The sequence below is a fragment of the Sceloporus occidentalis genome, unplaced genomic scaffold (genome assembly GCF_023333645.1).
Source record: "Sceloporus occidentalis isolate IW3139 unplaced genomic scaffold, rSceOcc1.0.p SCAF_41, whole genome shotgun sequence".
Classification (NCBI taxonomy): domain Eukaryota; kingdom Metazoa; phylum Chordata; class Lepidosauria; order Squamata; family Phrynosomatidae; genus Sceloporus; species Sceloporus occidentalis.
Genome location: NW_028317021.1, coordinates 2,491,377 through 2,502,578, shown reverse-complemented (window position 1 = coordinate 2,502,578; position 11,202 = coordinate 2,491,377). Strand labels below are relative to the sequence as shown.

Below are 11,202 nucleotides of genomic sequence, written 5' to 3'. Positions count from 1 at the left end.
GCCTGTGTCTCCTAGGTCTCTCTTGGTTCTTTCCAGGCGGGGAATTCAGATACTGTCCTTAATCCGCAATGGACACTCGACCAAAAGAGCGGGGTGCGGGGGCCCTGGAGCCTATTCTGAGGGGAAGTCAGCTTCGACTCCGGTTCCATCCGCGCTGGAGAAATAATCCGGTTTGACACCACTTTTAACTGCTTCGGGAATGGTGGGTCGCTACTATTCCCAGAATCCCACAGCACGGAGCCGTGGCAGTTAAAAGCGGCGTCGAATTGCGTTAATTCTCCAGTGCAGAGGCGGGCTTCGTCTTAACCGCGAATAGGAGTCTGGCAGCCTTCTAAATGCCACCCAAATCACCGTGAAAGGGGGAGGGGGGGCTGGAAAGCTACAAAATGTAGCGGGGAGGCAGGACTATTGAGGCTCAGTGCAGGGCCAACACGTCAAGCCATAGAGAGGCCTTGCAACCCCTGAGACCGACTGAAAGAAAGCAACTGGCAGCAGCTTTCCCAGACTTCAGTTCACTTCCTCAGATGCTACGCCGACTGCCCACTCAGGGTCAGAGCTGACTGAGGGCGTTCGGTCCCAAACACCGCAGAAACCGCTTGAACTGCCCTGGCTCAGTGCTTGAGAATTCTGGGAACTGTGGTTTTTGAGACATTGAGCCTTCTCTCTCAAGAGAGAGCTCTGGGGGCACAAGAAACTACAATTCCCAAAATTCCTGAGCCAGGACAGCTCAAGCGGTCTCAAAGTGAGATATTTCTGCAATGTGTTTTGGACCTTCGACTCCATTTTCCCTCAGCCGGTGCCGACTCTAACTCAAGAGGGCGCCTTGGCCTGAGAGAACCTCGCGCCTGAGGGACGTCGAACGCGGCGGTCACGAACGTTCGAACTAAGGGACGCGAGGAGGCGGGGAAGCCTTTTATTCCGTGAGGCGAAGCGGGGAAATTGCTCGTCGTCGTCGTCCTCCCGCGCTTTTCCTGCCTCCTCCATTTTAGCGCGTTGGGGGAGGGAAGCAGCTAGCGCGCCTCCCTTCCCATCGTCCTCTGCGGCGAGCGCGCGGGAAGGAGTTAAAGTAAAAAAAAGGAAAGAAAGAGGGGGCGGGGCCGGCCGCGGAGGGGGCGGGGCCAGAGCCGGAGTTGGGGCGCGCGAGGGAAGGAGGGAGGGAGTCGAGCCTTGGCAAGGACGAGGAGCGGTAAAAGGCGAAGCGGCGGCGGCGGGGACGGAGGGAGCAGCGGTGACGCCACAGCCCCGAGGCCTAACCGAGCGGAGGAAGCCCTCGCCATGGCGGAGACGAAGGTAAGAGGACAAAGGCCGGGCGAGGCGAGGCCTCCTGCCGCTGAGGAGAAAGCCAAGCGGGCCTGGCCCGCTTGGCTTTCTCCTCAGCGGCAGGAGGCCTCGCCTCGCCCGGAGGAGTGGCGCCGAGAGCCAGGCCTGAACGTGGCCGTTTGTCCCCCGCCAGCAACGTGTGGAGCGCGTGAGGCGGAGGGCACCAACGTCTCCAACGTTCCCTTTCTGGCCTCGTGGGAAGCCGAGGGGGGTAGGCGGTCTCCCTTGCCTTCCCCACGTGCGCCGCTCCAGCCCTGGCCCTTTCCCTTTGAAAAAGACCCCCCCCCCCCAAATCGGGACAATGCCTTCCCAACGGAAGGGGGTGGATGATCCGGCAGGGACTCCATTTGTAACAAGGCGCTGCGTGCGCCTCCTCGCTTTCCCTTCCGCCTTTTCAGTCTCCCAAGAACTGGCTTCCCTCCTCTCTCCCGATCTGGCTCTTCTTGGGCGGCTGAGACCACGGCGCCGATCCGAAGGCCATCCCTTCGGGCAGCCCAGCTTTGCCGACCTCGAGACTGGCGCGAATAATGGGGCCATCCTGGCTCTTTCTTTGCAAGGGATTTGCCATGATGGCTCAGGGTCGTGTGTGTCGAGCTGCATGACGCACTGCTTTGCTGGCTCTCACTTGAAAAGGGCCATCGGACTCAACTTTGCTGCTCCCAAAGCGAGGGTTTGGGGTCCGATCCCCGCCTTGGCGCCTCAGCTTGGCTGCTTTCCCTTTCCAGCCCCGCAGTCGGTTTGGCCCACGTGCCAAAGGGCACCAAATGGGGCCCGGGAAGCGCACCATTGGCCTCCACTGCCATCCCAGCAGCAGCAGCAGCCTTCCTCCTTATGGAATGGAAGGCTTCTCAAACTGGTTGGAGGAGCCATGGCGCAGCGCGATCCTCCACCCCCCCCCCCCTTTTTAAACTTTGAAAGTAACCCCCCTTTGTTCAGAGGGCCTTCCCCCAAGGTCTGTCTGCTTGGCGTTGTAGCTTTAGTCCGGTGTAAAAAATCGCCTGGAAGCATGCAGCCCACTGTCAGGATTCTGCTCTCCTCCTGGCAGATACAGGGAAATATGTGGCCAGATCTGATCATTTGTATACATTGCTAGTTTAGTGTAACATTTCATGCATCTCAAAGATATAGCCATATTAGTCTGTAGAACCAGTCTTTAGAGAGGTCTGGTAGCCCCTTTGAGACTCACTGGAAGAAAGGAGTCGGCAGCAGAAGCTTCCCTAGGCTTCAATTTTCTTCCTCAAATGCATTTTGTTACCATTGTTGTTCTTATTATTCAAAGCTATAGCCGTATGAGTCTGTAGAATCAGTACATAGAGAGATCTTGCAGCACCTTTGAGACTCACTGGAAGAAAGACATGGGCAGCAGGAGCTTTTGTAGGCTTTGTAGGTAATTTTATGCAATTTTTAAAAAAACCAATGTTGTGCATCAAACAAAGTTTGTGCGTTTCAGAGTTCAGTGGTGTCACTACCTCAGCCCCCCATGAACAAGGTTTTGGCTTTTGGAGTAGTTTGGGATTCTGAATAAGGGAGACGCAGCCCGTATTATGATCCCATTAAAAATCACTACTCAATACTAACAATAGAAAATTCCAGGGCTGGATTTGTTGTCTGGGCCTTCCCCCATCAGTTTTAACTACAGAATGCAAAAGAGTGTCTTTCTACTCTGTTCTCTCAATACAAAAATACAGTAATACAGGCAGGGATGCAGCTGAAAGTACATCAGATTTCATCTGCACATGCAAAATGGGGGTATTTTACTGTTACATCAGATGGATTTATTCCCCAGGCTTTTGTAGACATAGCTGAGGGTGGATTTTTGCAACAGGTAATTGTCTCATAAAAATATTGTTTCCATCCACAACATTTGCAAGCATTAAGGAAATAATAGCAGGCTGCACGATTATGACTAGTGAGAAAGTGAATTTAGCTTCTGTTACTTTATTACTAGAATGTACTTTATTACTAGATGATTTTTAAAATGTGTAAGAGATATTAATGGACAGTAGTAGGTCTGTCAGTGGCCGGTCCCAGGTTCAGAGGAAGTATTCTCTGAGTATCAGAAGTTGAAAACCACACAGTGGAGGATTAATGTTAAATTAAAAAAGTCAAAGCTTACAATGGTTTGCATCTTTATTCTTGGAGCTAATTAGGTTGGCTTCTTTGTAGCAATTGAGTATATCCTGCCCATAGCAGCTTATTGCACCTTGGCTTTTTTCCCTGTCACTTTCTACAGGAGACCCATGAGGAGCATGACTTGGCAACTGATAACCTAGACGATTCTAACCATGACCCCCAGTTTGAGCCCATAGTTTCGCTTCCTGAGCAAGAGATCAAAACTCTTGAAGAAGATGAGGAAGAACTCTTCAAGATGTAAGTATAATGGTGGTATGTCAGTAACTTCCAAATCTATCTGGGCTGCCATTTCGAGCAACAGATCCAGAAGCACGCCCAAGCTGCAGGCAGTCTTCCAGGGGGAGTCTAACCCCCTTGAGGACTGGTTGACACACTTCCAAATCCAGGTTAGCACCCTTGGCATCCTGTGTAGACTCACCTTGCATTTCCTCCAGAGCTGGGGAGTGGTGGTGATTTTGGGATTACTCCTTACTCCAGAGTAAGCTCATTTTTCTTAATTTTACTGCTACTCCTGTAAAACCTTCTTACTCCTACTCTCCAGCCCTGGGGATAAGCCCTGGTTGCTTTGCAAGGCTGGCCTGTGTGTAAGTGTCTCTCTTTGCCTCCTAGTCCTTTCCCCGGTGCAATATAACAAAATAGTTTTTTGGGTGTTTGCATGTACAATATAATAGCAGGAATAACAAATATTTTGTTAATCCTAGTCCTACTTGTGTAAAAACCTCTTATTCCATTACTTCTTACTCTTACTCCCCGGCCCTGGTTTCTTCATCCAACCCATTATCTCCTCTAGGCATTCATTCGGAGGAGATTCACTACCCATAGCTGTTGCTATTACTGAAAGCAAAAATAAGTCTATGTATCAGCATACTGATAGCATCCTGCACTATGCCTCCAGATGATGTCTCCCATTGGTTTCATTTAGTGTAATACTGGATATGAAATTCTCCGCATAAGGAAATGTATGTCTTGTTCTGTTGTTGTTGTTTTTTCTTTGAAGGCGGGCAAAACTCTTCCGATTTGCATCAGAAAATGATCTTCCTGAATGGAAAGAGCGTGGCACTGGTGATGTCAAGCTTTTGAAGCACAAAGAGAAGGGGACCATTCGTCTCTTGATGAGGAGAGATAAAACCTTAAAAATATGTGCAAATCATTACAGTATGTGACTTGGTATACTGTGTTAGTCCAGTTTCAACTGATAAAATCCTTGCATACTTTCCTGACATTAGACAAAAAATAAATATCAACAGTGGAAACAAGATATTTGGAGTGTACCCATAAATCAGTAGTATACATGAGGATGTTTGTAGATGGAACTAGCCTTTTACCAAAAACACTGAAGGGCTGATATATACCTGTAAACGGCATGTTCAGAATACTTTCAGAATTGGAACTGGAAAGGATCAGAAGCTCTGTAATCCACCTTCTGTTGTTTAGTTGAGGCCCTGCAGATACGGCCTTCCACAGATTGGTTAATATAATCCAGATCACAGTATGCTACAACCAGAGATGAGACATAAGCTATAAAAATGTGCAAGTCGCTTGAAGCAGAGTGGCTAAGTCACAATGCAAAGGAGAAAGGGGGAGGGGGAAAAGCCAACCACAGTCCAAACAGTAGTAGTCTAACTTGGTTAAGTTCAGATATATGGCAGTGAATTGCTTACAAGTCTTGTAAAAAAATAATGGCATGAGATGCTGGGTGACAAAATTCTGGCATGTTGCCTTAATTGTGAATAATAGCTAAATAACTGGCTGTTATTTTTGTGAGTTAGATTTAAGCTTACGTCCAATTTTCTAATAGTCTTGTGTGTCACTATGTAATTTAGTAGGGGCTAAATATTGTACCTAAGTAGCTATTATATTGCTCTAGTGTTCACCAGTTCCTTTTCCCCTTCTTTTTCTTCCAAGTTACCCCTTTAATGGAGCTGAAGCCTAATGCCGGTAGTGACAGAGCATGGGTGTGGAATACACATGCTGATTTTGCAGATGAGAGCCCTAAACCAGAACTTTTGGCAATCCGGTTTTTAAATGCAGAAAGTAAGTTAAAAACACCTTAATTTACGTTGTTTAAGTTACTGTGTAGATGTGATAACATGCAGATGGCGTGTATAAGCTGATTATTTTCTGTTGTATTTTGTTTTTATAGTAGTTTTGTTAATATGAGCAGTCTTTTATAATAGTACTATTATCTGTGTTGTATGCTAGTACTGTATTTTAATACTCGACACTGAGTGTGACTCATCATAATTCTTTACTACATTATGTGTGCATGAACTGTTTTTGTGTGTTTAACCACGGGTTTTGTCTCTTTTTGTGTGTCCTGGCTGTTGCTCAGATTTGTGTGTGTTAAAAGACTGGTAGAGCCATGGATCTTCTAATGTACTTTTCAGGTTCTGTGGTCTCACTTTTTGTTCTGTGCCAGTAAGAGGCATTGTTAACAAGTTTAGAGATGTGATTTACACTGTGCATGGTAAGAACCTGTCTATGGATTCACAGTTAGTGGAAAGCAAGTGAGATACAGGCATTTGAGTAAATGGTTCAGTTTTTTCTGGCTTTCTGCCCTACAGACTAAGAAAGTACCCTTTTTTCTGATGAATGAAGTGTGTGCCTTAATGTTGAATAACAGTGACCTCATGTGGCCACTTATGTTTAGTGTAGTGTAACATAAGCACTTGACAAATTGAGTCTTATTGGTAACATTCTAATCTTAAACCACAATAATTTGTTTTTAATAGTTAATACTTTAAGGAAATCTGGTAGTGTTGCACTACTGATGTTCAAAATCTATTTGCTTATACAGTGGAACCTCGCCATAGGCGGGCGTGCCATACGCGGCCTTGAGCATACGCAGGGCGGAAGGGGCGGCGCGCCCCATTCAGTTGAATGGCTGTGCACGCCTGTTGCGCCGCGCGCGCCCCCATTGCACCCCGTGCACCTCTGCACCGCCGTGCACGAGCCCCATTGTTTACAATGGGGCTCGAGCATAGGCGGAAATCGCCATACGCGGCGGGATCCGGAACGGATCCCCCGCGTATGGCGAGGTTCCACTGTACTATTGCACATATTTGGCCAGCTAAATAGACAAGCTACCATTAATATATTTGTTTTAGAAAATGTACCAAATTCATCATTCAGTCAATATAATAGTAGAACATTACCATTTACACCAGTGGTTCCCAACCTTCCTAATGCCACGACCCTTTAATACAGTTCCTCATGTTGTGGTGACCCAAAACCATGAAATTATTTTCATTGCTACGTCATAATTGTAATCAAATAGATGTTTGCCAATGGTCTTAGGTGACTCCCATGAAAGGGTCATTCGACCCCCAAAGGGGTCCTGACCCACAGGTTGGGAATCACAGAGTTACACAATAAGAGCAATCCCCCCCCCCAAATAATTGTTGTTTTACAGCAAAAAGTAACTGTAAAGAGTTAAATGCGTGTTAGTTATCAGGTAATGTCAAGATGTGAAGGGGGTGAGTGCTTTTCAATATGCCTTTGAGCACAATAGTGATTAATGTTATCTTTGGAATATCTAAATCCATTGCAGCATACTCATATTTTGCTTCCTTGGAACAGATGCACAGAAATTCAAGGCAAAATTTGAAGAATGTAGGAATGAGGTTGATAAGAAGGGAAAGAAAGGTAAGGCATTCAAGTGATTCTTCCTCCTTTTTCTTGTAACACGAAAGTTAAGAAACTTTAAACATCTCTGCAAAGGTCTTTTGCTAGTCAAAGTATATTATCTATGTACTTTGTGCCAAGGTTTAGGTTTTTTCCCCTTTTGGGGTAAGAAATTAAGAGGTTTTGCAGTAAGACCATCCTTCCTTTACCCTCGATAATGTTAAAATGAGATCTTTTTATCATGTTCCACCCTAGCAATATCAGAGAGTGGCAGCATCTCTACACATATCTGTTGAATTAAAACCATTTAAATCAGCCATTCTTAAAATTCAGTAGACCAGCACTGTTTTAAAGCCTTTGCAACTACTTCCCCAAAGCCTGTCAAAACTGAGTTTTTACATGTGAATAGAAGGACAGCAAAATGGAAGTGAATCTGACTTTTCTAGTGAGTTCCAGAATAAAATGTCTGTTCCCTGTTCCTACTAGATGTGCTTCAGGAAGGGGAGATTGGAGCCTCTGACAAAGATCTCATGTCTTAGAACAGGCTCATACGGGAGAATACAGTCCTTCAGACATTATGGAGTCATGCTGTATAGAGCTTTATGGGTTTTAGCCAACAATTTGAATTATGCTCAGAAGCAGACTACTGCACAGTAGAATGCTGTAACAAAGTTTGAGAATTATGCAGTGTTACACAATATTCAGCTCTAGAACGGTGTAGTGGTTTGAGCATTGGACTATGACTCTGAAGATCAGGATTTGATTCCCCACTCAAGCATAAAAACCCACTGGGTGACTTTGGACAAGTCGCACTCTTTCACTGTGACAGGTTCACCTTAGGGTTGCCACAAGTCAAAAATGACTTGGAGGAACACAGCAACAACAAAAATATGATATTCAGGTCTACTGTTGGTAACTTTGGTGTCTTCTGGCTCAAAGTTTATGGGTAATCGATGATGATGATGATGATTATGATTATGATTATGCTTGTTGGCAGGCTCACTCTGTGCCTGACTGCAATATTCAGTCAAGGTGCTTTTTAGGTCTGCTAGAGTAATAATCCAGGATGTTGTGAACGCATCCCTCTTATGGGTGTCTATTTCAATTGATCTTGGCACACTATGTTCAGATAGGCTGTTAATGTTGATCTGTAAAATTTTTGTGGGTTTTTTTGGGCTCTGAGGCTGTGTTTTAGAAGAGTTTATTCCTGACATTTCGCCAGCAGCTATGGCTGGCATCTTCAGAGAAGAGAGTGGGGTATATATATTGTTGATTGAGAGGAGGTGATTTGCATGTTAATCTGTGAAAGCCTTCGACTTCACATTGATCTGTAAACTGAATATGCTTCATTTTTCAGGTATTCTAAAGTCAAATATTTACTATACTCCAATATAGTAATATAAAGGTCCTATTTTCATATAGTTATAGCATAGATGTGTTTGAAGAGATGCATATAACTGTGTTCTGCAATACATTGAACACATCGTTGTAATGGAATACTTACTTAACCTTCTAATTAAAATGTACTTTTATTAGCAGTTCATAAAGTGCTTATTATTGGCAGCGTGCTTCCTAGCATTTCTGGTACCCTGCTGTAAAGTCCAGTGTTGCTACAATACCACTGTACTGTCAACAATAAAAATGAGATTAGTTTAGAAATAGGACACTGGTCTAAATCCAAGTGTTAGTACCAACTGAAGTAACCATTAAATCAATAGAATTTGTATTAGTATGAATTCACTAAATTCTCATTGATTCAGTTGGATTTAGCCCCTTATATATGGAACTAGGATAATAAAAGGAAATACGTTTTAAAATGACATTTTTCTCGAAAACAATAATTATGTACATTATTATATACAGTTTACCATAGTGGCCTGTCTTCTACAGAAAGAAATACAGCATTTCTGTCTTGGAAAAATACTTACATTGCATTTCCCACTGTGTAAATTTTAGGACAGCTTCAAAAGGTGTATTTCTTCATTTAGCAGTAATATAAGTTATACAGTTTCAAACTTTTGAATTGTGTTCAGGGAACTGGTGAAATATTTAGTCAGGGAAATAGAAAATAAAATTTTAGTGGCAATCCTGTTAAAGGAACTTGGAACAGCATATATGAAAAGAGAATGGGTTCCATTTTGTCCTAGTAAATCCGCTCAGGTAGGCTTGGCAGAAATGTACAGGTTTAGCAAGACTGTCTAAAGAGCAAAGTGCTTGGGTACCTGCAGTCCAAATCTAGCATTCACCACACTAGTTCTCCTGCACTACATTATTCCAAATAGTGTATTTTTTCATGCAAATTTCCATAATGTTATTTCTTTTAAATGTATATTACATGCTAATGCTTTATCTTACAACTTTATTTAGCAGGAGCAGATAAAAATGATAGTGCTGATAAAGTTGCTGAGAAATTAGAAGAACTGTCTGTAAAGGAAGAAAGCAAAGAATCTGAGAAGAAAGAAGTTGAGAAGAAAACTGAAGAAAAGCAATAAATCAGCTTGGGCCTTGTATTATTATTATTTTTTCTTTTTTAATTTTTACAAGGGACTTTATAAAGAACTGTATTCCAGCATTCAATTTTTTTCTAAGCTTTTGCCCTTTTTGAAGAGATCTTCAGAAAAAATCCATTCCCCAGTCATGAAAATGTACTGTACTAAACTTTCTTTTCCATAGTGGAAACACTTATTTATAGTCATCTAAGAGAGAATAAAGCTTTGAAAATTGTATTGAAGGACAGAGCTGAGTTTTTCTATATGCTTCAGATGTGTGACTGCAATTACTACCTTGGGTTATATTTTTGAGTGCATATCTTTAGAGGAGATGTAGTATAAGCAAATTATACCAATAGAAAAAGTGCAAGTAATAAAGCTGTTTTCATATGTTGTGACTGAAAGCTGTAATGACTGAAAGGAGATACTCTCTGCTAAGATTTCTTTCCTTGTAATTGGGGCTTGAATGAAACTGTTTTTGTAGAGCTGTTACAGAAAAACAGCATGCCCTTTAAGAGCATCATGTTGTGGTCCTGTAGTGGCCAGCTCTTTTGGGTTCTTGACAGTCACTTGTAGATGATGGAACAAGATCGAACATACATTTGAATTTGTCATGACTGAAAATACATATAGTTTCACCATTGCCAGTCAATAAGGCTATGTTTTAGAAACCTTTCTCTCCAAGCAGAACAAACATGTGCTATGTGGAAAAATCTGTGTGGGTTGCAAGCAGTCTTTCCAATAAATGTGGGATGTCTAAAACTATCTTTTAAAACTTCAGGTTAAACTTATTCTTTTAACAGATACTGAGACTTTTTGTAGTGTGTGTCATGTGTTCTCTATTTTGCTGTCTTAAAGATAGCATTTACCATTTCTTTCTGTGGAAGATGGGGCAGGGAGAATTGATCCACTGAAGCCTTAGATTCTAAAGAGACTTCAGGCTGTAGAAAAGTAGAACACCATTAAAAAACAACACCTTGTGGCTAGAAGCATCGAAACAAACTCAACTATATCAGTCCAGGGAATAAACTTGATTGGCCAAGCTGAACTTTTAAAGTCTTTTAATATCTTAAACAGAAATGGAAAAATGTTTTACTGTAGGCTCTGCTTAACTGGCATTGGGTACTAAAATGGTTATTCTGTTACATTCACTACAAGGGCCATCACATAGAGTTTTGTTTGCATGTGAGTTATTCTGGATTTCCACCCAGATACACCAAATGGTGCCTGTAGCTGGACTTTGCATCTAGCTTCTACGGGTTACTATTTTGCATCACAAAACAGACAACCATATGTTTGGATTGGGACCCTTCCGGGTCCACTTTTAAAATAAATTTATACTATCCCACTTCTGTTCATTGTGTGATTCATCCAAAACAATACAGATTGCTTGCCATAAATAGGACATGAAAACAGCTGATACAGAGTCTTTAAAGATCCAGGTTTCTCGTGTCTACATATACTCTGCTGGGAGTTACTCTGTAGGCACATTCCCTGTTGTTTGTAACCGTATGCACAGTACTTGTTTTGAATGTAAACCAACTGAATGAGAAAACTGGTCAGTGTAATGAATTTGGAGAACATCCTGTATTTTTAAATTGAGTTGATTTTCCATGTAAAAATGCTTTCAGATTTG

The 11,202-nt window shown here is 42.9% G+C and overlaps 1 protein-coding gene and 1 non-coding gene across 2 annotated transcripts; both read left to right on the top strand.

The window, feature by feature from the left end:
• The first annotated feature begins 1,133 nt into the window (after positions 1-1,133).
• Positions 1,134-11,202, top strand: RANBP1 (RAN binding protein 1). Its single transcript, XM_089490066.1, has 6 exons — positions 1,134-1,290; positions 3,554-3,690; positions 4,451-4,608; positions 5,359-5,487; positions 7,033-7,098; positions 9,445-11,202. Exons 1-6 carry the CDS (start codon positions 1,276-1,278, stop codon positions 9,567-9,569), a joined length of 630 nt encoding a protein of 209 aa, XP_089346192.1. The 5' UTR covers positions 1,134-1,275; the 3' UTR covers positions 9,570-11,202.
• Positions 8,071-8,201, top strand: LOC149289974 (small nucleolar RNA SNORA77). Its single transcript, XR_016277302.1, has one exon. It is a non-coding gene; the product is annotated as a small nucleolar RNA SNORA77 (small nucleolar RNA).

Bases quoted from the DNA above. Each gene is read 5' to 3' on its own strand.
- RANBP1 (XM_089490066.1), top strand. The intron at 3,691-4,450 runs GTAAGTATAATG...TTTTCTTTGAAG, and splicing joins GAGGAAGAACTCTTCAAGAT to GCGGGCAAAACTCTTCCGAT. The intron at 5,488-7,032 runs GTAAGTTAAAAA...TCCTTGGAACAG, and splicing joins CCGGTTTTTAAATGCAGAAA to ATGCACAGAAATTCAAGGCA.